The following is a 27785-nucleotide window of genomic DNA, read 5'->3' as shown; positions in this document are numbered from 1 at the left end:
TGCTGCCCGCCCCTGTGGGCCCGGTGGCTTTCTGGTGGTGGGGGCTCGGCCTGGCTGTGTTGGGTGGAGCTTGCTGGGTGGTGGGAGGCAGTCCCTCTCCTTTCATGCATTCTCAATGACAATTACACGCGATATACATGACGACTTGCACACATAGATACTGTACACACCTGTACAGACGTACATATGCATACTCACGGTACATGCGTACTTCCCCACATAAGTCACCAGTTAACCAGGGTGTTATTATGTTGTTGGTTTTATTACAGTGACGGTGATGTCGGCAATATGATTATAGTTTTACAATTATGTGCGTTACAGTTATTGTCATTCTGATCACTATCATTGTTAATAATTTCATTACTACTAATATGTATGACTGTTTCAATGCACTATTATCATTGTGGTTGTTGATATTATTTTGTCTCCTTAGTCATGGTCTTTATAGCTGTCACAGACACGTGCTGATGTATATGTCTATATGTGGCCTGTCTACCTGCCCAGTCCAATCGTGGGTGTCGCCCGAAGTCAGCTGGGATAGGCTCCAGCATACCCCCACGACCCTAATAAGGAGAAGCGGCATAAAAAATGGATGGATGGATGGATGGGTTATTGTTGTCGCAATTGCTGTTGTCTTTGTCTGTCTCTTTATTGTCCCCCTCTTGTCCCCGCACTCCCTCCTCTGTTTTCTCTTCTATCACCTCCTGCTCCGGTCCGGCCGCTCCAAATTTGCACAACAACAAAACATCAAAGTTAAATAAATTCTGTATAACAGGGGAAGTGTAACTCACACTTTTCCCTGGCAGAGCAAGTCTGTTGTAAGGGGATTTAGATCAACAATACTGTCTGCCCTCATGGCTGGACAGGACAAAAAAAAAGACAAAAGCGTTTTCAGCATGGCACTGTTGTGCTTTGTATGTCTTCAGTGGACGTTTAACATGACTGATGGTCCATTGTTGGTAGATGATAAAGCAGCAACAACTGGCTGGCTCATGTGGATTTAGCATTGTGGGACTTTGTTTGACTGTATGATGACCTTTAACCTAAACGCGTTATTGATCCACTCAAAGGTAAATGGAGGCTATTGTGGTGTAAACCTGGAATTTTTCTATGGAATATTTTGCCTCCCTGCCTCAGTTTTACAAACGGGTGAGTCACACAAAGCAAACAGGTGAGGGAGACAAAGGCCTCTGGTGTGTTTTGACACATTTCCCAACCTCTCACATCTTACTGTGTGTCAGCATGTTATCAGTATTGTGTTACAGTACAATGATGCAGCATATCATGCCTTTTCTTGAATTTTGGCAGGATAGGCTACTACAAACTGATGATTACAGTAACGGTGAGTTGCTAGTATGAGGACGATTTTATCACCTTTTTGAACAAAAGAGCATGTTTTCCGTCATTACCTCCTCATACAAGGTTATGTTTATAAAATAATTACAGATCTGAACAGCTCTCATTCAGACATTTCATTTAACATATTACTCAATATGGGCTGCCGCAAATAGATTTTTGACCTCCATGGAAGTTAGTTTTGATGAAGGCTACTGCTTTAAGATCAACGTCAATTACCACCAAAAAACAGTCAACTTAGTGCCTATCAACTTTCTATCAGCATTTGAAGACAATCAGATCAAATGTGTGGGAAAATAACATGTCTTCTGGTGTTTGCCGTGACCATGACCTTTGACATAAACCTCGAAGCCTGGAATCTTTGAAAACTTCTAAAGTCAAAGTGAAAAGCAAAAAGACTGGAAAAAAAAAAACACAGATGATGCGGCACATCACGCCTTGCCTTGCACTTCGGCAAGATATGTTACGACAAACGGATGATTGTGTCCCTTTTATTACTAGTTTACTGCAATTTGACTGTCAGTTACTGATAGGAGGAAGATTCCACCGTTTAGAACAAAAAGCATGTTTTTTGGTAATTACCTCCTCATACGAAGGTATATTTACAAAATAATTTCGATTCAAGAGATTCAAGATTCAAGAGATTCAAGAGAGTTTTATTGTCATGTGCATGGTAAAACAGCAGTTATACCATGCAATGAAAATCTTATTCTGTTCATTCTCCCAAGAAAAGAAAGAAAACACAAGAAAGAATAACAACATAAGAAACATAAACACATAAACATATATACCAATAAATTAAGCAACAAAAACAGAAGAGACATTAATACAAATAAATAATACAAATAAATAAATAAAGTGCTATGAGTGTGTGCTTGTGTTGCGTGCGGCGTGTGTGAGTGCTTCGTTGAGGAGCCTGATGGCCTGTGGGTAAAAGCTGTTTGCCAGCCTTGTGGTCCTGGACTTCAAACTCCTGTAGCGTCTGCCTGACGGTAGGAGTGTGAATAATGAGTGTTGTGGATGTGTGCTGTCCTTGATGAGGTTGTGTGTCCTTCATAGGACTCTAGATTTATAAATGTCTTGCAGTGAGGGGAGAGCTGCCCCAACAATGTTCTGTGAGGTCTTGATCACCCGCTGGAGTGCCTTCCTATCACGTGTTGTACAGTTACTGTACCAAACAGTGATGGAGGCGGTAAGGACACTTTCGATGGTGCATCTGTAGAAGCAACTCAGGATTGTGGTGGACATGCCAAATTTCCTCAGTCTTCTCAGGAAGTACAGTCTCCTTTGGGACTTCTTCATAATTTGTTGGGTGTTGTGAGACCAGGTGAGGTCCTCGCTGATGTGTGTGCCAAGGAACTTGAAGGTTTTCACCCTCTCCACCTCAGTCTCATCAATAAACAGGGGTCTATGCGGCTCCTTTTCCCTTGTTCTTGGGTCGATGATCATCTCTTTAGTCTTATCTGTATTGAGAAGGAGATTGTTATCACGACACCAAGCTATGAGGTCCGCCACCTCTCTTCTGTATGATGTTTCAACACCACCAGTGATCAGTCCGATGACTGTAGTGTCATCCGCAAATTTAATGATGCTGGTGTTGTTCTGGGAGGCCACGCAATCGTAGGTGAAGAGCGTGTAGAGGAGTGGACTCAGCACACACCCCTGTGGGGTCCCAGTGCTCACAATTCTTGATCTGGATGTGTGATTGTGGACTCTGACTGACTGGGGTCTGCCTGTGAGAAAGTTAAACACCCAGTTACAGAGGGAGGGTGACAGGCCAAGTGTGAGGAGCTTATTTGTGAGTTTGTGGGGGCTGACTGTATTAAAAGCAGAGCTATAGTCTATAAATAGCATTCTGACATATGTGTCCTGGCCCTGTAGGTGAGAAAGGGCTGTGTGGATGGCAGTGTTGACCGCATCATCCGTGCTATAGGGCGATAGTCATTCAAGCAGGTCACATTGCTCTTCTTGGGTACGGGCACTATGGTGGTGGACTTAAAGCAGGTCGGTACAGATGCTTGTGCAAGCGACAGGTTAAATATGTCAGCAAGCACATCAGCTAGCTCTGATGAGCAAACCCGAAGTGCACGTCCTGAGATGTTGTCTGGGCCTGCTGCTTTTCGTGGGTTTGTTTTGTTTAGAACCCTGCGCACATCAGCTGATGTCACCATGAGAGGTGAGTCCTGTGTGCGAGTCCTGTGTGCTCTCCAAGCCCAGCCACCCTCTCTGCTCATCAGGAGTTTGGGTGTCAGAGCGGGCATAGAACTCATTCAGCTCATCTGGAAGTGTGGTATGGCTGGACGTGGCTACGCTACTCTGCTGTCGATAGTCTGTGATGTGCTGGAGCCCCGCCCACATGCGCCGAGGGTCTGAGGTGGAATAGTAGCCCTCCAGCTTCTGTCTGTACTGCCTCTTGGCTTCTCGTATGGACCTCCTCAGGTCATATCTGGCCTTTTTGTAGTCATCAGCGGTGCCCATGACAAATGCAGTCGAACGAGCACGTAGCTTAGCCCTTACATCACAGTTCATCCACTGTTTTTGGTTAGGGTATTTTCTGTAATACTTGGTGGTGGTAACAGTCTCTATACATGTGCTAATGTAGCCAGTAACAGCAGAAGCATATTCATCCAAATCAACAGTACAATCTTCCCTCCCCGCTGCAGTTTTAAACACATCCCAGTTTGTGCAGCCAAAGCAGTCCTGAAGTACTTGATCAGTTTCTTCATTCCACACTTTAACTGCTGTACTTACAGGGGGAGCTTTTTTAAGAAGTTGTCTGTATGTTGGATAAAGGAATATAGAGATGTGGTCAGCCTTTCCAAAGTGGGGTCTTGGAACAGCCTTCAAAGCACCTTTCATGTTGCAGTAGACTTGGTCCAGGATGTTATTTTCCATTGTGGGAAAGCTCACATGCTGGTAATATTTGGGGAGGACAGTCCTGAGGTTACAGTGGTTGAAATCGCCAGATATAATGAATACAGCGTCTGGGTGTTTGGTTTCGTGTTTATCAATGATGTCATGCAGGAGGCCTAGTGCATTAGCAGTGTTAGCTCGTGGTGGGATGTAAACAGCAGTTAAATACACAGCGCTAAACTCACGAGGTAAATAAAAAGGTCTGCATTTCACCATCAGCAGCTCAATGTCCTGCGAGCAGTGCTTTTCCATCGTCTGTACGTCTGTGCACCACCGTTTGTTTACGTAAACACAGACGCCGCCACCTCTGTGTTTACCAGACGCTAAAGTCCGATCTCCCCGGTAAGCAGCAAATGATTCCAACTGGATCGCCGAGTCCGGTATATCCTCCGTCAGCCAGGTTTCTGTGAAGGTGAGGACACAGCATTCCCTGATCTCACGATGAGCTGTAATCCTTGCTCGTAGTTCGTCCATCTTGTTTTCAAGAGAGCGGACGTTGGCTAGCAGCAGGCTTGGTAGCGGTGGCCTCGTCGCTCTAGCTTTTAGCCTAGCATGCAGGCCGGCCCGCTTGCCTCGTTTCCGCCTCGGATACTTTGCTCACCGGGTATTCAGCTCACCAGGCCCGCAGGCTGCTGCGTTCTCCCGGCGCAGAAGAAAGGCAAAGTCTGAGAGGCTAAATGAAAGTTCATGGTGTACAGATCTCCACAGCCCTCATCAAGGCCTTTTACTTTGAGATATGGCTTAATGTGGCAACAGATTTTTGACCACATCAAAGTGAAAAGCAAAAAGGTTGAGGAAAAGGAAACACATGACGCAGAATATCATGCCTTGTCTTGCACTTTGGCAAGATAGGTTACGACAAACTGATGACTGCCGCCCTTTTATTGCTATTTTACAACAATTTTACATTGGTATGATGAAGACTTTACCATATGTACGGTCATCCCTCACCACTTCGCGCTTTCAGTTTTGCAGCTCCACTCTTTTTTTTTTCCAAAAATATAGTAATTAATAAATCATGTTTTGTGATTGAATTTGGCCTATTATTAGTCAAAATACACATATACTGATTTTACGTTTTTCCCTAAATTAAACATTTTCAAGCATAAAAATGGCTAAATGTAGTAAAATGCGAATATAAGGCATTCGGAAGACACTTAAAGACGCTGGGACGATGTGTGGTATTTCACACTTGTCACTAAGTGTCAGTAATGTTACTGTAATGTTTGATGAGACACACAAGCACCACACTTGATTGCTGGGACAACAGACCTTTATTGCAGGCTTGAATTATCTCACAACTGGGACAGTAATCCCGAAAACAAGCTACTGTTGCAGCCGCAACCCACACCAAGCTAAAACTTAACCCTGATCACCCGACATCACTTCTTTTCCGCCTCAGAACACATTTACAGCAACACACACAAGCACAAGTCTCATTTATGTCTTAAATGGCTATTTTGTCTTATGTCTACTATAAAGGTGACAAAAGGGGTGTTATTTCATCATTCTAGAGAAGAGTCTTGCTAAAGTTTGCATGCCTGACCTACAAATCCTCAATAAATACAACCTCCCTCTTCTGTGGAGGTACACATACCCCCTGTCATCATTTGTCATTAGGAGAACTTCACCCAAGATGGCAAACAAAGATGAAGACAAGAAGGAACACGGAAGCCACCTGCAGATAAGAAGCGTGGGTTTTGTCAAGGGGGGGCTTGGACGTATATAATGGTCAACTATCAGAAAAGACATGAAAAGAAACCTCAAAATGGAAGGGAAAAATGTAGCAACCAAAGCTGCTGTGCTGGTGCTTTTACAACAAGGTGACTCCACCAAGAGATGCGCTATAGCAGTCTAGTTTAGGCTGTTCTAGGTTGACTAGTTATTCTTCACTCTCCACCAGGTCTTCTGCTGTCTGGAGCCGTACATGTCCAACCCTCCGTTAACCCAGTTGCAGTCGGGGACACTCTGACGCTGTCCCTCTCTCCGGCCACAGCCCTCAGGGGTGGAAGCTGGGCTGTGGGCGATTCCCTTATCGTCACCTGGCTCGGGAATCAGCAGGCAGTTTTTCCCAACCACACCGGCAGGGCATCGGTAGATGTCCTTACTGCAGCCCTCACCCTGACTTCGGTGACCCTGGAGGACTCAGGAGTGTACGTGCTGCAGAGCGGTGATCCTCCGCTCAAGGCCAACACCACCATCACTGTCCTGGGTGAGACATTGTCCTGATGATGCGTCAGCTGTGTCTAAAAAGCAGCCACATTGGGATTACTTTGAACAATTGCTTAGAATCACACAGAATCATGTCAACTCTAACCTTCGGTCCCATGATCTCATCTAAAATAATCTAAATAAATATAAAATGTAATGATCTAACTATAGCTGAGGATGGTGTTAATTGGAGGCAGGCGATAATCGGACAGAGGCTGTTATTTCCCAAATTTGAAAACTCATGGCATATAACAACTTACTTTTTACCTTGGAAAGGAAAAGGTAGCGCTCTTTCACCGCATGTTCCCTTGTGAACAAGTATATTGCATAACACAGCAGCAACACAACCAATGTTGTAACATCGGTCAGGAGCAACATGAATACCGCTGATGAGTTAATACCATGAATTTGACACCCTCCCTGTTGAGTAGCAACATTTTAAAGCACAAGCAGCTGTAGCCAATGCTGCTGGATGCTGACCACTCATGATACCTCAAATGCAGAATCTGTGGAGCGAATAAAAAAACTACATTATAAGGTTGTCTACCGCCACAACTGTTAATGCCAATTTGTTTTTTGACCTGGCGCTAATTAGAGACCCTCGGCGGCTTGTTAGTTATGTACTGCATGCATATAGGAGACTCTGCAGTTAAGTGAATAAAGGCATTAGTTGGAGCAGTTGCAGTAATATTAATTCATGCTATCATTATTATAACAATGTATTTGTAAATGTATTTGCTCTTCGTAAGTTTGTAGATTGTAATACGTTGACCCCTCTCGCCTGGCTAAATATTGAAATAAAAATAATTATTGAAGCAGAAATCCTCTGTGGTGCATTGCAAAGAAAACAAGTTAGGTACACAGGTTTCTGCTGTAATGACAAACAGCCTGAAACAATATTGACAAAGCATTTAAAAGGAGATATTTAGAGTGACAACCAGGAAAAAGTCAGAAGTATTTTCTTTTCTTATTGTGATAGTCTGTGTGTTTTTTACTCACATGACACATGACGCCTTTCGTCTGTCTTGTCCTGTGTGGTTACGCTCCATTTTGCCTCCTCAGGGAACAACAACTCCATGAAAATAACCATAGGCAGTAGTACAACTTTAAGATACTATATTGTGGTATTTTTTGACCAATTTTAAATACATCTCATATCATGTCCACGAAGAAGGAGGTTTTTCATTCATGACGTCATGAAAACTCGAAAACGTCAAAAGCAAGCCAAAGAGCACCCTGGGAGGTGATTTTTGGTGTTGCTAAACATGCTCACAGAACAAATATTTCTGTTAAACATCATTAAAACGTTACTTTTAATAATATGGGAGCTTTATGTCATTCCATGCACTGAGGTGAGCGTCATTGTATTTTTGTTCTTCACAGAGCCTGTTTCAAATATAACTCTTGGCGTCAATCAAACAAATCTGATGGAGTTGTCATCAGCGGTGGTGACATGCTTTGCCTCTTCAGGATCCTCGCCGTCTTTTCTGTGGCTAAATGGCAGCTCTGAGGTCGTCTCCAATGAAAGAGTTGTACTCACTGATGAAAATGCCACCCTGTCAATAGTTAGCGTGACCCGCCATGACCGTGGACCCTTCAGGTGCTTTGTGTTCAATCCCGTCAGCAATGGCACCAGTGATTCATTAACCTTCACCATCACCTGTGAGTGATTCACATAGAGCCCTGAAGTTCTAATCTAGAGTGCTTTGAAGTCTCCTTTTCCCCCTCAGACGGCCCAGACAACATGGTCCTCACCATCAAAGAGCAGAACGCTACTTCCTTTCTAACCGGATCCAACCTGACCATGCTCTGCTCGGCACAGTCCAGTCCACCAGCTCTGCTTGAGTGGGCTTTCAGGGGCCGACTTCTAAATACGACGGGTCCATCGCTGGAGCTGTTGGACGTCAGGCAGGACCAGAGCGGCCCATATGGTTGTCTGGCCTTCAACAATGAGACCAACATGAGCAGAAACATCTCCAAAGACATCCTGATTAGCAGTGAGTTGATTGAAAAGTGTAGTGATAACAATCTGTGTGTAATGTACGTTCGTCTGCAGGGTCACACACCTCAGCGTTGAAACAAGATGCCTTCCATGTGTGGCTCGTACCCATGATGCCGTGTGTCAGCTTCTTCCTCACGGTGCTCGGTAAGATGTAGCATCACTTGCAATATCATCAGTAGCCTCTTATGAACAGAGAATCCACAAAACGTAGATTGAGCCTTTTGTACAGAACTCGGCAAATTAAAGAGCGCATCATCAAAGCTGACCCGGCAAATTTCCGCCATGGGATGTACAAGTAGTATGCAGAGGCAGGACACGCCCTGTAGCCTTCACACGGAAATTCCGCAATAACAGCAACGTGTTTATTCGTCTACACCTTTTAAACAGGACCCAGCAAGGTGAGATATTACCGAAAATGTGTGCGTAATTCACTTTAATGTCTTATGAAACACATCAAGTATTAGTATCAGAGGCGGGGCCTGTAGGCTATTTCACATAGGTATCCCAGAATCTTCCACACAGACACACAGCATCCCAACATCAGATAATTTAGTGAGTGGTGGCAAGTACATGTCGGAAAGGGGCACTTGGTTTCAATACAACAGGGGCAGGTGACGCGGGTGTTCATGTTCACAAAGTGTACCTCGCATTTTTCCTCTTTTTTTCTGTGTCACAGTTCTGTATAAACTATATAAAAAATTGCCAGGTTGACTTTGAGGATTTATGGACTTTCTTCGGACAAGTCAAGAATGGTTGTGTTTTCACTGAACTTTGGTGCAGGTTTGCTATTTTAGGTTAAATTTAGAATTTAAATTTTGTGCAATGCATGTAAAAAATGTTGTTTTGGACAATAAATGTAACTACAATATAAGATAATATACAGATAGTCAAATTAAATCCTGTGTGACTTTCTAATACAAGTCCTGCTTTGGATCTCATTTAGTTGTAACAATGAAGTCTTTTTTTCCTGTAACTTAAATTGTGTGTGTTATGGATAAGGTGTCTGACACACCTATGGTTGAGAGACTTACAATAATTGTGTCCCAGGAGTGTCAAGTGGCCAGCCAGCAATGACAGTACTGTATAGTATTATGATAGAGTGCTATGCTTTAAATGAAATGACTGCTTGTCTTTCACAGATGCTGGTGGCCCCCTATGAACCACGCATGGTGAAACGTACGATGTGCATGTCAAATAGTGTAAAATTAACCAAATTGCTGCTCACATACTGTACGATCAATGTAAATCAACAATGTAACCCATTTGATCCAGATTACAGTATATTCTAATGTCAATATTTGGGGCTGTCTTTGTATGACGTAACGCTCTTGCTTAATAAAACATTCATCTGGTCGACATGGTGTATTTAACGTCAACAGAAACTGCTTTGCACATCCACAAACACAGATATGCTTGTGGGTAGATCAAGTATAAACACCAATTGGTTTCACTTCTGTTTAAGTCTTCAAAAAATGTGCCAAACTTGAATTTACTTGAAGATGTAAAAGTCATTGCTCTCCTTTAATGCTGTTATTTTTTATTATAATGTTATATACATCATTGAAATATTTGGCAGTAATTTTTTAAGGGGGGGGGAGTCCCTAGTCAACGGCTGTCCATTCTGCAGGATTTTGACGACAGTGAACAATGACAAAGGAAGAGAAAAGACCAACCTTGGACAAATTTGGGCTTATGTGGCTTAAAAAAACAAAGAGCTGACAAACAACACAAAAAATAAAACCTTATTTTCTTGTCAGCCGGTTGTGTTACTAGGCTGCACATGTTACTCTATTTTTATGTCTGTGTAACAAATTTGCATAGACGCGGTTGATAACATTCGTTAACCCTTTCTTTTTGGTTCTTTTGGGGTTGGAATGTTTGTTGTTTGCATGTATGTTTCTTAAGGTCAATGTTTTTGACCTTAATGACAATAAAATCCCCAAAACTACTATAATAATATTATATATTCATGTTTTTCTCAATCTATTACAAGTATTTCTGCCTGGAATATACGTATGATCAAATATTAATGATATCTTTGGGGTTTTAAAATATTTTTAAGGAGAGTATATTTACATTACGCATTTTTTTATTTTTATTTGAGAACATGAAACAAAACACTAAAATCATTTCAATGATGGTTTGCTTGTTTTTGTTAATATTGGTAAATGATTGGCAGCAACATCGGTTTTCATGGATTGTTATTTTTCTCCAGTGAAGGATTTAATACAAAACTCACACTCGAAGTCCTAGGGACCAAAAATGTCTGCTTCCCAAAATCTATTATTAAGATATTAAATATTAATATTTTTCTATTTTAAATAACTAGATCTTGTAAAACTACTTCAGCCTACACATGTCAACAATATTAATAAAAATGGGATTATACATTATTATTAAAGAGATAGTTCGGATTTTTTGACATGACGTTGTATGACATCCACATCAGCAGTGTAGTGCATCAATAGTGACATACCCCCCACTTTTTCCCGTGAGTGGAGTTCTGGTTGAATTACAGTGAGGAGTAACATAGTTCCAGTTAGTTGCTGGGGTCACTTGAGTAAAGAGTTTGGCTTCTCGAAACAATATGCATTCAAAAGAGTAATACATTTGCATCACAAAACCGTTGCTAACAAAAAAGTCAGACCTCTCAGTCGCTCGGCGTTTTCTCTCCGTTCGTATCACCACGCGCTCTCGCCTGTCCATTGCCGTGTATGTGTTCCACTGTGTTTACATGCACGGACGGAGACTGCTGCGATGGGAGACTCTCGCGTTGCGGCAGTCCCCAATCCGCGCATGTAAACACTCTCAAACTCTTAACTTAAGTGACCCCCAGCAACTAAACTATGGAACTATGTTTCTCCTCACCAAAATCCGACTAGAGCTCCGCTCACGGGACACACTGCTGATGGGGATGTTATACGACTTCATGTGAAAAAAATCTGTATAATCCCTTTAATATTAATATTAATATTAATATTTTGGGGTTTGTTTTATCTCTTAAATGGCCAGTATGTGTATATACTCTAATTTCACTTTTTCTTTTTTTTTTTTTACTGAAATAAGCAAACAAAAGCTGCAACGTTTTCCATAAATTCATTGTCAGGAGTATTTGCTTAATATTATTATTATTACTATTAGGTCCTGAAATGGGTCAATATTTGCAGGAACATTTATTTTCATGCATTGTCGTTTAATAAACAAAAAACTCACACTTGAAAAATATCAGTTTGCCAACAACTGCTGTAAAAATATTATGTTATTATTTTTTTTTTTTAAACAAGTCAATCTTGTAAAACAACTTCAGCTTGATATAACCATATCAAACATTAAGGAGTGTTGAACTCCTTAAAAGACAATATGTTTACATAATGACACTTTTTTTTTAACTACTGTAATGTTGCTGAATTTATTTTAAGGGATAATTACTTTTCATTATTAAGCCCTGAGATGGGTCAGTGATTGGCAACAACACTGACTTTCATATGTTGTCATATAAAAAAAAAACAGCAAAAAAATCCACTCAAAGTCCTCAGGACAAAAAAATGTTAGCCTCCCACAAGTGGCTGCAAAATCTCATCTAACCTAATCAAGTAAAACTACTTCAGTATGAAATATGCATAGCAAATACACACACAAATGCTGCATGCTTTGAATGGGAAAAATTCACCATCTGGTGAACGAGTGTGAAAAAAAGGGTTTATGTTGAGATAAACGTGGGATCAAAAATATTATTTTCAACTCTTCAAACTCTTTTTGTCATTAGAGACAAATATGTTGTTTTTTGTGTAGTTTTGCCACTTTAAGCTATATTAAGGAAAAGAGACGGCATTTTTTTATGTGCATCCTCTGGCAAAGTCGACGTATATTTTTTCAACACAGCCAAAATGGCTTGAAAACCGAAAACTGACCTCTTCAGGGGCTCAAAGTTTAAGACCATGCAACTACTTTCTTACAAGTTCTGTGATACAATGTTTCCCAACCTTTTTCGTCTTGCGCACCCCCAGGGCCTTGTTGTCATACTGTACCACGAGTACCCCCTCACTCATATGTGTTGATAATTCTCCAAAAGTAGAATGCAACACAACTGTTATGATTTTGGAACAGCTGTGCCAGAGGTCCCTGGGAAAACTAGCTGTAGCGAATTATCTCGAAATCTACCATTTTATTAATATAAAATGACTGAGAATATTTACTTATCATCTTGGAAATTAAATGTTTCCACATACCCCCTGCAACCGCGTACCGCTAGGAGTACACGTACACCTGGTTGGGAATCACTGCTCTAAGTCATGCCAACTGCCATGACTGGTGGAAAGTTGCAGGACAACAGGAGGTTTACAGTAAATGGACACTCCTGCTGCGGTGTGTACCCGTGGCAGCACAGGGAGGACCAGGGCAAAACAAGGTGTGGCCATTTATGTCCACTGACATTGCAATGACAGGGTGGTGCTCAGCATTTGCTTTGCATGAACAGAGAAGTTCATGCTGAGCAAATATTTGCTATCAAGAAAGAGGGATTGTAGGATTTGAATAAGCAGTTGGTCTACCAAGGGCCTAAAAGAGGCAGCATGGAGGCTCCTTTGGTGTTTCTCCTCATCATATCGGTGTTGTCCTGTGCACCAGGTAAGAGTTTTACAATGTCTTGTATCATACAGTAACTATATTGTTAAGTGCTTGTTCTTTGTCTGCAGATGACGTGCACAGCCAGGGTATATCCGCCTCTGAGAACCCAATACCTGTGGGCAGAAATGTCACACTTTTCAGCCAAAACCAAGTCAACACAGGAGCATGGCTCTTCAACAATAACATCATTGTCATCATCTTTCCTGGAAATGCCGTCGTAGCCACGGAATGGACGGGCAAGGTTACGTTCGATACAAACACCTCATCTTTGACCATAATGTCACTGCAGGTGGAAGACTCTGGGACGTACACGTTACAAGACGTGGGTTCTAATGCTTCGCAATTAGTGCTGTCAGTCCAAGGTAAGGAGACGCTATGGAATTGAACAACTGTGGCCATCACAATGTTTTTTAGTCACGTCAAGCCTACCTTTAGTGGCCCTGTCTGTGACGTCTGGGGATGTAAATTCTGGAGGCAGCACGGTGGAAGTGCAGTGTGGTTAGCAAATCTCAGCTCAGACATCTCCGTGTGGAGTGTGCATATTTGCATTGAGTGGGTTTATTCCAGGTATTGCCAAATTAAATTGACAATTCTTAAATAGAAATCTGTCCTGCTTAACTTCCTAAAATAGAAATAAATATCATTCTTTAACAAACCTCTGTCCTGCTTCACTTAAAACGGTATAAAATGTTGACATTATTTACACTTTCCCATATTAATCTTAATCACAGGGTTTAAATAATGATTTTTATGTTTTTACATACTGTACCATATTTACCGCTGCTTTTTTTTTCAAACATTAAACGCCCTGTCATTCATTAATTCAACTGACATTTTACAAATTGGATTGTCACAGTAATACAGGACAAAGTGCATCCCTTTTCAGCTCAATACAGGATGCATACTTTTGTTTCTAAATAGGGGACAATTCTGTTTTTCAAGAAACGGCGACATACAATATATTTTAGCAGACGAAATGACTACAAGATGACCAAAACAATGACCGTACCATTTCAGGTGATATCGCCATGTTTGTAAACGCATTCAGTTGATGGGGACAACATAAAACTGAGCATATTAGATGATGTTGTTGATGTTTATCATATACAGTGGAAGTGTTAACAACTCGGCAGCCATTTTGGATCTAGGCTAAGAGGACGAGGCTCACTTATGATTATGAACAACAAATAATCAACAACAAGTTTTATGTTTACAGTGAGCAACCACAATAGTATAGTAATAGTATATTGTATATTGCATTTATGGAATTATTCCATACGTTGTTTTGCTTTCTGGTGTTTTAAGTCGGGCAAAGCTACAAACTACACACACTCAACAAGAGATAATTCGCTTGCCAACTCCGTGGCCATTTGGGATCTTCAGGAGTTCAGGCTAAAATGACAAGTGATCACTAACAAGTTTTGCGTTTCAACCTGGCCATAGCAGGTTCTCATTGTTGGATTATTCTATATGTTGTTGTGATTTATTGTTATTTTAAGTAAATCGGTGCCCAGACAGACATGCTAGCTCTATATATTTTACAAAGATGACCAAAACAAATGTTTCTAAAAATGAGCAGAACATTACATTATATTGTTATATATTATCATTATTATTATTATTATTATTATTATTATTATTATTACTTATACCGGTAAATAAAATTGAAAAACATTATATAATAAAAGTAGAATATGTTGTTGTTGGTAAAGCCTTGTTTACACTTGCACGCACTTTGTCCCCGCAGTGGTACACAATTTTACCTGCCAGTGAGTAAATTGGTCGTTAACAGGAGTGAAATATGTGTAAACTGCGTGCCAGAGAGCAAAGAAAATGTTGAAATATTCAAAATTTGTCTGACGCATAATATCCGTGAACTAGTCATGAATGCAATGTGAAAGAACCGTGAACGCACCACAGCCTATGTGCAAACAATGCGGGTGGTGCGTATCAAAGCGTACCTAAGCGTGTCTCTTTTTCCACTACCTCTTGGAACAGTTCGGGGGAATTCTCAAGTAATTTCTGTAGCGTCTTGGCTCTTCCTTGTGATTTTCTGTTAATAAGTGATCCTAATGCCCAAAGCAATGTCTTCTACAGTAGTCAGCAATTCCTTCACCCACACTCTCTGTGTCTATTTTTTTTTTAGTTTATTTTATCCTTCCTGCTCTTTGCACATTTTCTATCTGCAGCTGCGAGAAACTATTGACTTACCTTTCTTTATTGCATGAGCTTCTTCTCTGGAGTTCAACATCTTGTAGGTCCCTTGCAATTAGGTCCCAATTTTTGCCACGACTGCTTCACGGCTGCGGGAAGTGGTTGTGGCAATGCATACCCATGCGGGAACAATGCATGTCGGTCGTACTGTTGTCGTGCACTAGACGTAAACAGTACTTGACAAGGTGTAAATAAGTCATGCGGGAGCAATAACAGGTTTTGTGTTGCGACCAGACAATATCAGGTTCTAATTATGGGATTGTTGTCCTTTCTTGTGTTTTACATTTTCAGTCTTGTTTTTCCCCAGAGCCAATCACAGGCGTGACCCTGATGGCAAACGAGAGCAACCTGGTGGAGTTCAATGATACCGTGGTGCTCACCTGTGCCGTCTCCACGGGCACGTCTTTGTCCTTTACGTGGCTAAACATCACCTCCGAGGTGACAGCCGACGGAAACGTTCAAATCAGCGAGGACGGCTCTCAGCTGACCATCGTTCAAGTAACCCGCTATGACCAGGGCCCGTTCAAGTGTAACGTGTCCAACGGCATCAGCCAGGGAATCAGTTTGCAAGTCTCTTTTGACATCAGCTGTGAGTTTTTTTGGGGGGGTGGGGGGCGGTATTTGCATACAAAATGTACAAAGCTATCCTGGAAAATTACAAAATAATCCTCTCGTTTTCCACAGACGGCCCGACAAACCCAAAAGTGTCAGTCACCCCCTCAAAGGACACCCACATCACGGGGTCTGACATCACCCTGTCATGCTCGGCTGAGTCCAAGCCCAACGCAACCATCCAGTGGCTGGTCAACGAGGTGAACATCAACCACTCTGACCCACAGCTTGAACTCACCAACGTCACAGAGAGCCACTCGGGGGACTACCAGTGTCTCCTCCACAACAGCGTCACATCCAGGTTCATCAGTGCAACTGCGATGATCAGCATCATGGGTAAAGTTGCAGTATTAAGCATATTTAAGGTGTTTATTTGCAGTTTTGTGTAGATGTATACATCCAAATCTTTGACTGTTCTGTTTGACAATGGAGCCCTGATAGCACATGTTGGTTCTGTTATTATTGTCCACTCATAAACAAAGACTTGTGGTTTCATGCGGGCCTACGTGACAAACTAGTTTCGGGATTAGCCAAAGTCTTGTTGACACCCTTAGAAAAGGTCTACCTTTTGATTATTGTACAAGATTAACCCTTAGGACATTTTTTAAATATCCCCACTCATTTGTCCCTGAGGCCAAAATATGTCATCTTCCCAAAAACTGCTGTGAAAATATTATATAGTAATATTTTGTTTCACTTCCAATGAGTCTTTTAAAACTATTTCTGTCTTAAATATTTGTTTTTTTAACCATTTGAAATCAGTCTGTCTGCAGAACTCCACCGTTTTTTTATTCAAATGTGCTATTATTATTATTATTATTATTAGGCACTGAAATGGGTCAGTGATTTATTTTCATGTGTTTTTATTGGTTTGACATTGTCAGATTGAAAAAAACATGAAAACCTCACACTTCAGGTTCTAATGGCCAAAAAACACAACAAAATATTATATATTCATATTTTCTGATTGAGTAGATCTTTTGCTGATGTTGTAAATAGATAAAAAGTACCATCAGATGAACAAAATTAACATAAAAAATTGAAAGCCGGTATAGCGAATCCCCACCAATTTTCGGTTCGGAATTCGCTCCCCCACGTACTTGAGGATTTCTTTTTTCTGCTTTAAATCGTAAATAATTTGTTTCTCTTAATGGTAATTTAAATAGAAAGTGGTTTGATGGCGCTATCTTCAGGGGAAAAAGAGCGCTGCAGCTATGAGTTCAGCAGAAGACGCCATCTCTCAAATCAATTAAATTTGCCGTCAGAGATTTTCTAGCAGGAAGATGCTTTGACAAGATGTGATGTTGCGTAACTGCACGTTTTGTAGATACAATGCGTAAAACAGAATGTGTAAAACAGAATTTAAAATGTGTTTACTGTGAGAGGCGTATTATGAAGGATTAAAAATAGGCATTATTAAGGATTTTTATGGGTGCCTCTATTATTTAACATAAAGGATTACATTACTTTATCTTAAGATAAATGTGAGATTTTTAATGGTCTACAATGGGATGTGGCATTTTTTGCCATTAGGAACAAATGTGTCAGTTTTTGTTTAGCTTGTTTAGTTTTGCCATTTCAGGCCAATTTACGGAACAATTGTAACATTTAGTTTTTCAACTTAATCTGGCAAATTTGACCTATATTCATCTAACACATCATCTTGAAGCCTTTATGATGTTTTACAACAAACAATTATCCACCCACAGCGCCAATAACAGCAGTCATGGTCAACCGCACTGGCGGACCAGCAATCGCCCAGGAGCCCTTCACCCTCATGTGTCATGTGACCGGCGAGGTGCACCTCATTCAGTGGTGGATGAACGGTGACCTGGTGTCTGCTGACAACACCACAGTGTTTGGTGTGGGCAACAAGACGCTGACTCTTAGCCCCGCCCAGCCCTCAGATGCCGGGGAGTATCAGTGTCGGGCTTATAACGCCGTGAGCAACATGACCAGCAGCCCCTACACTGTGGAAGTCTACTGTGAGTATTCATATATACTGTATGTATTATATATGTATTTGTTTCAAGTGATGTTCCAGGTCCCACTGACTTAAACCATCACAAGCAAATATGACCTATGACCCTATTAAATCATAAGTCATGCAAAATCAGTATGGTTTTTACTGTGATATCCAATAATGCCTACAACCATATCATTTGTGACCTGACATTGACCTCTGCTTCAGCCCTTATGTCATCTATTGCTCAAAATCAATTCAAGAGTTCTTGTTCTAGTGTAGAACTTTATTGGCAGAATATGTAACCCCAACTGTCATGTGTCAGGTTTCATTCAAAAATCAGTAGGTGTTTGGACAGCAACCATGCCCCAAAAATCGTCTGAAAGCTACGACCAGTAATATCGACTGATTTGATAATTGACTTCAATAACAAATTGCTTTAAAAATCAATAGGCTTCTTGCGCTAACATACATACATGCATACAGAGCGATCATGTTTGAAAAGGTGAGGATTGGGTTGAAGATTCTGCCTGTACTGTATACAGATCAAAATGAATAAGGCTCAAGCTCTAAGGCAGCAAATTGCCGTGGAAATTGTGAAGACATTTTGACAAGAGAGATGACAAGGTACATGGAACGGTTATGTGTTTGATCTTAATGACCACAGACATCTTGTGTCATCCGTTGCACAAAATCAGTAGGGTTCTTTTACTACGTACCTGAAAAGGTAAAGATTTGGTTGAACATGACTTTAGGAATGCGCAGTGATATGATATCAAATCCTAATGGAAATGTGATGACGGGCTGAAAATTGGGACCCGTTAAGCGGAACATACACCGACACGACATTGGATCTTGGTGGACCCAACCATTGCATTGGGTATTGTTCAAAATCAATTGGGTTCTTGCTCTAACCTTGAGCAATGGTGTTTAAAGTGTAGAGCGAAGACAAGGAATATGGAATGATTTGACATTTGACTTGAAAACCCCAGCCATAATGTCTCAGATATTGATCAAAATCAACACTGTGCTTGCTGTAACATAGAGCAATTATACCAGAAAATCATGTCCAGTCGAGAGATGACAAGGAACATTTGTAATTTGACATATGATATCATTGAAAGTCAATAGGGTTCTTGCGCTAACATAATTGCAAAGATTCGGACATGCAGTGATTTGCTGTTATCCCAGTCATAATGTGTCGGATATTGTTTACTATCAATAGTATTCTTGTTCTAACATAAGATATAACATAAGATTTTTCTTGTTCGGAAGACGGCCCATCCACGCCAGTGATCATGGCGCCCTCCTTGGCCCTGACCGAGACACAGGTGGTCCTCAATTGCTCCAGCGCCTCCCACCCTCCTAGCCAGCATACGTGGTACTTCAACAACACCATGGTAGCCAACACCGCCGAGTATCAGGCGGGTCCGCTGCACTTGAACATGAGCGGGACATACACCTGCATGGCCTTCAACAGCATCACAGGGAAAAACAGCACGGCGGACCACATGCTCACTGTTTTGGGTAAGTGAAGGGAGTGGAAATACTGGGAATGCTCTAATTCATGCCTGTACTCAGTTAACTGCTGAGTCTCCTACAGTTGCTGGGGACTCGGTCCACAAAAGCAAATAAGTAATTAGTTCTGAGTCAAAAAAAAAGTATAAAGAGATGTGGCTGTAGAGAACCTCCTGATGTATTTTGGTATTTTATTACTATTACTATGTGGTCCTCGGTTCTCGTGGTCCTCATGGTAACATACGCACTCCTACAAATTCATTAAAAACGTAGTTTAGGTTTGCGAACAGAAAACTCACACAAGTACTAAAACTAGAAACTACCACACACACAGGAGACATGTCATGTTTACAGACGGTTGGAAATCACAAAACTCTTCAAGACTACAGTACACGTAACTGAGGTCAAGCCGTATAGAAAATGGATGCATGGATGAAGGCATTAGCCACTGCAGGTGGCTTCATGTGTTCTGTGTACAGTGTCAGTGATTTAGGAGTTAACTTGGGTATAATTTAGGTATAAGATCCAACTTACACCAAAACTCGACTTAGATCACAGTCTAGAAGCAAACATCATATGGAACTCGAGGACCACCTGTATTAGGACTTTGGTTCTGGAGCAATGTGTCCCATTTTGCTCCCTTCCCACAGATCCGGTGACAATGGCCTCTATAACGAACGTGGAGCCTCATCCCATCCTGAACCACACGTTCACGCTAACCTGTGAGACAAAAGGGAACGTGGACTACATCACCTGGTCGCACAACGGCACCATGTTGTATTCTGACGGCACGAGAAACATCTCCATGGACAACACCACCCTCACCTTTGACCCCATCCTGATGTCTCACAATGGGAGTTACAGCTGTGTCGCGTCCAACCCACTCAGCAGCTTAGCCAGTGAAAATTTCAACCTGGCTGTCATATGTGAGCTCTTTGTTTTATGACGGCAACATCTTTATAGGGCAGTTTCATGATTTATTACCGTGCCCTTTGTGTGTAGATGGACCCGGAATGCCAACCATCATAGGAGACACTGTGGCGCTGGTGGAAAGCAGCGTGGCACTCAGCTGTAGCGCCGCGTCAAACCCTCCCAGCGACTACAAGTGGTATTTTAACAACACCATAGTGGCCAATACCTCTGTGTATGAAACACCTCCTCTTACCACTGACATGAGCGGGACGTACACCTGCAAGGCCCAAAACGCCATCACTGGCTACAACAGCACCGCCTCCACCACCCTCACAGTTTTCGGTAAGAAAAATGTGATTTTTTTTTTTCAGATGAAAACAGCCAACTAGCTTTTTATATTGACTTATTTTTTTAGACAAACTACAAAACGTACGCATAGATGTGCCCATGAAAGCTGCTATAGAAGGTTATTCCTACACATTGACGTGCAATATGTCCGGACCTGCTGAGCAAGTGTTCTGGATGAAAAACGGACTCAACCTGACGACGGACAACAGAATCACACTGTCACTGGATAACATCACCATCACCTTCGACCCTCTGGACCGGAATGATTCCGGACTGTACCACTGTTGGGCTATGAATCCTGTTGAAAGTATGGCAAGCCCTCCTCATTTGCTTCTTGTCAATTGTGAGTATGACAGTTTATCATTTTTTCAAGTTTACTGTTTTTACTACTGGATTATTGAGGCTCCATGTTTCAATGAGCTGATTTCAATCAAAGACAAATAATAGGAACAATCGACAGATATTGTGAATCCATATCGTACGTTTATGGTGTTTATCTACTCAACAGGGGAGAGTAGCAGGTGTCTGTTGGAGAGAGGAGGGTATTTTTATCACTGTCACTATTATACTAGTGTATACTATTAAGGATAAAGCATTTATTTGGACATAAACCTTTTTATCAAATTATTACATATTTTCATTTTTTTTAAATAATTAACATTAATCCATATGATTGTTTATTATGATTATTTTATTTTATTTTTGAAATTAAAATAATATGTATTATGATTTGTACTTCAATACATATAATAATATATAGGATTTAATTTATATATTTTTTCAAACTATATATTTTTTGCTGCCACCTAGTGACGCCGCCTGTTTCCCCCAGGGGGAAAATAATATAAAACGTGTATTACTCTTTTTTTATGTTATTTAATTTATATTATTTTATCATATTTCTTGTTTTGTATTTTTATTTAACATATAGGACGTTTCTTTACTTAAATGTAAAGTGTATCGGGCACTTGTTAGGAAAGAAGGAGGAATTTTTATCAGTGTTGTCATTACACAAATTCTCAACTATTAGGGCCAAGGCATTTATTTGCGTATATGCACTTTTATTATAATATCCAATAATATTACTTTTTTGCACCGATAGTCGTACTTAATTTTATATAAAGTAATTTTGTTTTTTTTATTAATCGAAATGCATATTATAATAAATATTATTTTAATTAAGTATGATTTTACAGTGAATGTGTTTCATATCTGGTGATATATTTATTGATATGCATATTATAATGAACATTATTTTAATTAAGTATAATTTTAGAATGAATGTATTCCATATATATTGATATACTTAATGATATGCATATTATAATGAATATTATTGCAAGCAATCCACTTTAAAAGCTACATGTCCAACTTCTCGCTGACTTTTGTGGACCAGTTAACCTTTGATATACAGTGGTGTGAAAAATTGTTTACCCCCTTCCTGATTTCTTATTTTTTTGCATCACACTTAAATGTTTCAGATCATCAAACAAATTTAGATTTTAGTCAAAGACAACAAAACTGAACGCAAAATGCAGTTTTTAAATGAAACCTTTTATTATTATGGGAGAAAAAAAATCCACACCTCCATGGCCCTGTGTGAAAAGGCGATTGCCCCCTAAACCTAATAACTGTTTGGGCCACCAACCAGCAAGAACTGCAATCAAGCGTTTGCGATAACTTGCAATGAGTCTCTTACAGCGCTGTGGAGGAAGTTTGGCCCACTCATCTTTGCAGAATTGTTGTAATTCAGCCACATTGGAGGGTTTTCAAGCATTTCTAGCTTTTTTAAGGTCATGCCACAGCATCCCGATAGGATTCAGGTCAGGTCTTTGACTAGGCCACTCCAAAATCTTCATTTAGTTTTTCTTCAGCCATTCAGAGGTGGACTTGCTGGGGTGTTTTGGATCATTGTCCTGCTGCAAAGCCAAGTTGGTTTCAACTTGAGATCATGAACAGATGGCTGGACAGTCTCCTTCAGGATGTTTTGGTAGACAGCAGAATTCTTAGTTCCATTTATCACAGCAAGTGCTCCAGCTCCTGAAGCAGCAAAACATCCCCAGACCATTACACTACAACCGCCATATTTTACTGTTCTGTTGTTTACTGTTTACTGTTGTTTACTGGTCTGTTGTGACCTCTTGGATGAGTCGTCGCTGCACTCTTTGAATTTTGATTGGCCAGCCGCTCCTGGGAAGGTTCACCACTGTTCCATGTTTTTGCCATTTGTTGATAATGGCTCTCACTGTGGTTCACTGGAGTCCCAAAGCTTTAGAAATGGTTGTATAACCTTTTCCACTTGAACTCAGATGTGATAAACCACACTTAAGTTAAGTTTTAACAGGGGGACAATCACTTTTTCATACAGGGCCATGTAGGTTTGGATTTTTTTTCTTTCTCCCTTAATAATAAAAAGGTTAATTTAAAAACGTGGAAATGCAATATTTTAACCCCAGAAAATGATAGACCACAACAAACAGTATGTTTTTTTTGTTGCAGTTGGACCAGAAACACCTATGGTTTATGGACCATCACTGGCCGTGGAGGGGCAATCTATAAACTTCACCTGCTCCGCCATGTCGATGCCCGACAGCCACTTCTACTGGTTGCACAACGGCTCCATAGTGGCCAATAGCTCCATGTTTGTGTCAAGTGCTGTATCTTTGGAGATGAATGGAGACTACACCTGCAAGGCCAAAAATCCTGTGACGGGAATGAACAGCACAAAGTCCCTGACGCTCACGGTCAATGGTGAGAATCCAGGGTTGTTCCACAATGTTTTCATCAGAGTGAGAATATTTGTATACAGATTTCTTGGCGATTGTTGGTGGGCATCTCTGTGTGGAGTTTGCATGTTCTCCCCAAGACTCTAAATCGTCCATAGGTATGAATGTGAGTGTGAATGGTTGTTTGTCTATATGTGCCCTGCCATTGGCTGGCAACCAGTCCAGGGTGTACCCTGCCTCTCACCCATAGGTCAGCTGGGATAGGCTCCAGCATACCCCCGCGACCCTCATGAGGATAAGCGGCTTGGTCATATTTGGCAGCAGAAAATAAAATTCTGCTTAGGGCCGCAATTTGTCCAGGGGCGGCTCTGGTTATACATTAAGACCATGAGGTTGAATGCTCTTATTTTTCAACAAACTTGACTCCAGCTGTGCTTTGTCATCTTCAGAGGCCATCAGGTCGGTGATGGTGAGCAACGACTCGATCCCCATTGACGGCAACAACTTCACGCTCACCTGCGAGGTGGATGGGCCTTATGACTCGATACAGTGGAAGAAGGACGACGTGCTCCTTGGAATGAACATGTCCACCGCCAACCACTCTTACTACCACATGGAGGAAAACAGGCTGCACTTCACCCCGCTGGCGCTCCACAACAACGGCACTTACAAGTGTGTCGCCAGCAACCTGGTTGGTCCTCACCAAAGCCCCGCGTACGAGCTTCTGGTGAACTGTGAGTACTGAAGAAATTTCACCAAATACAACAAGTTGATGACTCAAAAACAAATGACAGGAAACAAGCAGGTTCTACTAAATATTTTGCAGACTACCAAGTGCCTGGTAGAGTTGATACTATATGGATAACCACTGCTAGTAAAAGTACAACTTTGCTCTGGCTACATGATGTGTCCCAAAATTTACATCCTTCAGTTTAGCTCTGTTCTGCAGTATTTTACTTTCTTGCAGCTCTCATTCTCCTCTCAAGTAAAGTTAATACAGGAGACCCTCATCCTCCTCCATTGTTTGTTAGCGTGTCTGCTTCAAACTGATGTGTTGGTTTTTGTAAATTTTCGTTTTACAAATTACAGAGTACAGTGTTGCTCTGGACACTGCAGTAGTCTCCACTTTGCTGCAGAGCTGCGTTCCCTGCCTATTTTTTTGAGGTTCAGCAATACAGTGTTCCCTCGTTGCATCGCGGTTCACCTTTCGCAGATTCGCTGTTTTGCAGATTTTTTAAAGTGCAATTTTTTTTAACACCGTAGTAACGCGCATTGTGTTCTGCATCCCTGTTGTGTATTACAGAGATCTATCGGTGCTCTGTTGTTTGTGTCTGCTATTGTATTTACTACTGCTACCAGTAGAGGGTGTTGTATACTCATGTGAGAATTGAAGACGTGTGCAGCTCCACCTGGTCTCAGTATGTGTTTATGTGCTTGTACACGCATATTAGGAACCCACAGTAGACAATAGTCAACTACATATAGAGCCACAACAGTCCTTTTTGGCTAAAGGAGAACCCGGCCATTGTGTTTTGCGTCCCGATTGGCTGTAGACCATTGTCAATCAATCTCCTTTGTGCCGTTTCCTGTTGTGGTCAAGAGTCCCTAGCAAACTAGCCAACTGTGTGAGCTGCTTGCTAACCTCCAATAAACAATAGAAGGGGAAGAAGAAGCTAACCAGATAAATTAATCTTCGGTTCAAGGAAGAAGACGACAGCAGGAGCAATATGTTTTAACAAGGATACAAAAACGCTACAGCCGAATTGTGCCAGGACAAGGCACTGTCAGAGAAGTGAATACGCGTGGGTCGCTTGTGTCCATCCTAGTAAACTGAGCATTCAAATTAAAACGAAATTTGAACTATGAGGGGTTTTACAGCCTTAAAACATGTATAATAATTGTAATCAAATAAAGTTGGCGACTTCGCGGATTTCACTTATTGCGGGCTATTTTGCAAACCTATCCCCCGTGATAAACGAGGGAACACTGTAAAAGTAATTACGCTGAATCACTCCATCTGATTTCAGACGGTCCTCTCAGCGTGGAAATCTCGGGTCCAGAATTCGACAGCGAAAAACTCACTTTCTCCATGATGTGCGTCGCCGATTCGTATCCAGAACCCGAGTTCCAGTGGTTCTTGAATGACCTACCGTCATCGGCCATCGGCATCGGCAGTATCATCCAGATCTCAGTGTCACTGCTGATAGAGGCCAACTACACATGCAAGGCCATGAACCCTGTGACCAACATTACCATGTCAGAGACCAAAACCTTTAGCCTCACTGGTGAGTCTGCAGTAGTTAACAATAACAAATTCCCTTACGAAGATGTTCAATTTTTCTTCTATTATTTACCTTTCAGGTTCCGCGGCTGCCATTCCTTCCCTATCCCAAAAAGGCCTTATGATCGTGGGTGTTTTTATCCTATCTGTCCCACTCCTTTTCCACTGAATGCTTCCAAGCAAAACCCCAGACTACCTGAAATTGTTTTGAACTTTGTCGTAAAAAGAAGATGGGAAAGTATGTCATGTATAATGGAGGACTCAAAAGTCACAATTTTGGAGTTCAACACAGATTTTTTGGAAAAAATATGCAATGTGATGATTACCATAGAACAGGAAATGGGACATACTGCAATATAGGAAAAGTGTGGCTGCCCAATACTAATATGTGCAATACAATTCACGAAATATCAACTACAAACACAAATTCATGTTATCAATCAGAACGTAAACACTCAGCACAACACTTATTAATTCAGTACCTATAGGACACCACTTGGGGACACCTGTTCCTTCTCCATTTTTTATCAGATATCATCAATGGCTGAGTTTTTTTTGCTTTATTTTAGTTTTATTATACAGTGGTTAATTTAACTTAGATATCAACATAACAGTTAATAATGTTATTGCTTACAGCCTGAATTAATCTACTTTACAATAGAGTAATCCCTCACAACTTTGTGCTTTGAATTTTGCGGCTTTGTTCTATCACGGTTTTTCAAAAGTATGTTAATTAATAAATCATGCTGTTTTGAGGTTGAATGAAATTAGTAAAAAACATGCATATTTAAGCTAATTTTATGTGTTAGTTGGCTAAATTAAGCATTTTCAGATGGCTAAATTAACTAAAAGATAAATATAAGGCATTCAGAAAATGAAGATTCAGAAGATTCCAAGATGCAATGATATGCAGTATTCTACACTGGTCACGAGGTGTCAGTAATGCTACTGTGATGTTCAGCGAGACACACAAGCACCAGACTTGATCACCGGAACAACAGGCTTTTACTGCAGGTTTGAATTATGGCACACTAATCCCTAAAAAGAACATGGGCTACTGTTGCTGCCGTAACCCATGCCTAGCTAAAACTCAACTTTGAATTACCAACGTCACTTCCTGTCCGCCTTCAACTCAGCTCCTCTGGCACCGTTATTGTGTTAATGTGTCTACTACGTATATTGGGTAGTACGAGTGTAAAGGTGACTATATGCAGGGGTGTCATGTCTATAAGGCTCTAACAATGTGAAAAAGCGTATTTAGAAGATCAGGTTTTCTATGCTCTAACTACGAAAATATTGCATCTGTAAATAAGGAATCTACTTCCTGGAAATTCACTTATCACAGTCAGGTCTGGAACCATTTAACTGTGATAAACAAGGGACAACTGTATTTCATTATAGAATTTTTTTGGGAAATGAGAACCAGCATCAAGCCTTCACCTTTAGAGTTTTATTATGTATGGTAACCAGCTAATTGTTAGTTGTTGGCATTTTAACTCTGCAATGATGGCACACAGTGTAAATCATTTTTTAACACAATATGTTGTGATTATTGCTGTTACTGCACTGGAAGATAGTCTATAGCTTTTTTGAAAACATGTTTGTATGAAGGGCACCAACACCAGATAGGGGGACGAGGTCTACCCAACAATTTTCCGCCTTTAGAGGTAGTATCGGAGCCGTAAAAGAAGCCGGGCGCTACCGGTGTGTGAGGGAATTCCGCTTCTGTATAAAAAGCACAGGCGGATAGTTTCCAGATCTTCTCTTAGGCCTCTGATGCGATCCTTTTGCTGGATCTCTGTGGAATAAAAAATTATTAAAAATTATTAAAATATCAATAGTTTTGGCACTTGCTGACAAGCAACTCTTTTATTACTTGCACTTTTATTTTTCAGTCATGTGAGATGAACTTTTAATTGTAATGGAAATTGAGGAATTTTTATCACTCTTTGATTTGTAGTATTTATTTCTTAATCAATAAAACCTCAGAGTTTGGCCTTTGCATCATAGTTGTGAGTACATTTAATTTCTTGGTAATGGTTTTGTTTATTTCATCATATCCGAAAAGGAGTAGGAAGAAGCAGAGATTATTAATCCTACAAA

The 27785-nt window shown here is 40.9% G+C and overlaps 2 protein-coding genes across 4 annotated transcripts; both read left to right on the top strand.

The window, feature by feature from the left end:
* The first annotated feature begins 1321 nt into the window (after nucleotides 1–1321).
* Nucleotides 1322–10203, top strand: LOC129184980 (carcinoembryonic antigen-related cell adhesion molecule 1-like). 3 transcript variants are annotated; one of them, XM_054781571.1, is made up of 8 exons: nucleotides 1322–1342; nucleotides 5890–6092; nucleotides 6173–6481; nucleotides 7864–8142; nucleotides 8211–8477; nucleotides 8537–8626; nucleotides 8712–8880; nucleotides 9622–10203. In XM_054781571.1, the coding sequence occupies exons 2-7, from the start codon at nucleotides 6020–6022 to the stop codon at nucleotides 8831–8833; spliced, it is 1140 nt and encodes a 379-aa protein (XP_054637546.1). In that variant the 5' UTR covers nucleotides 1322–1342; nucleotides 5890–6019; the 3' UTR covers nucleotides 8834–8880; nucleotides 9622–10203. The 3 variants fall into 3 exon arrangements, with proteins under 3 accessions (XP_054637546.1, XP_054637545.1, XP_054637547.1); XM_054781570.1 differs by lacking the exon at nucleotides 1322–1342 and adding an exon at nucleotides 3793–4681; XM_054781572.1 differs by lacking the exons at nucleotides 1322–1342; nucleotides 8712–8880 and adding an exon at nucleotides 3793–4681.
* A 2716-nt stretch (nucleotides 10204–12919) lies between these two features.
* On the top strand, nucleotides 12920–27684 carry LOC129184977 (carcinoembryonic antigen-related cell adhesion molecule 5-like). The gene is made up of 13 exons (XM_054781564.1): nucleotides 12920–13108; nucleotides 13177–13470; nucleotides 15630–15911; nucleotides 16007–16270; nucleotides 17644–17919; nucleotides 19173–19424; nucleotides 20066–20341; nucleotides 20418–20669; nucleotides 20743–21018; nucleotides 23175–23426; nucleotides 23851–24135; nucleotides 25429–25686; nucleotides 25763–27684. The coding sequence occupies exons 1-13, from the start codon at nucleotides 13054–13056 to the stop codon at nucleotides 25849–25851; spliced, it is 3111 nt and encodes a 1036-aa protein (XP_054637539.1). The 5' UTR covers nucleotides 12920–13053; the 3' UTR covers nucleotides 25852–27684.
* The last annotated feature ends 101 nt before the right edge of the window (nucleotides 27685–27785 follow it).

The sequence above is a fragment of the Dunckerocampus dactyliophorus genome, chromosome 7 (genome assembly GCF_027744805.1).
Source record: "Dunckerocampus dactyliophorus isolate RoL2022-P2 chromosome 7, RoL_Ddac_1.1, whole genome shotgun sequence".
Lineage (NCBI taxonomy): Eukaryota > Metazoa > Chordata > Actinopteri > Syngnathiformes > Syngnathidae > Dunckerocampus > Dunckerocampus dactyliophorus.
The sequence above is the reverse complement of the archived record's forward strand: the minus strand, read 5'-3'. Positions and strand labels throughout refer to the sequence as shown.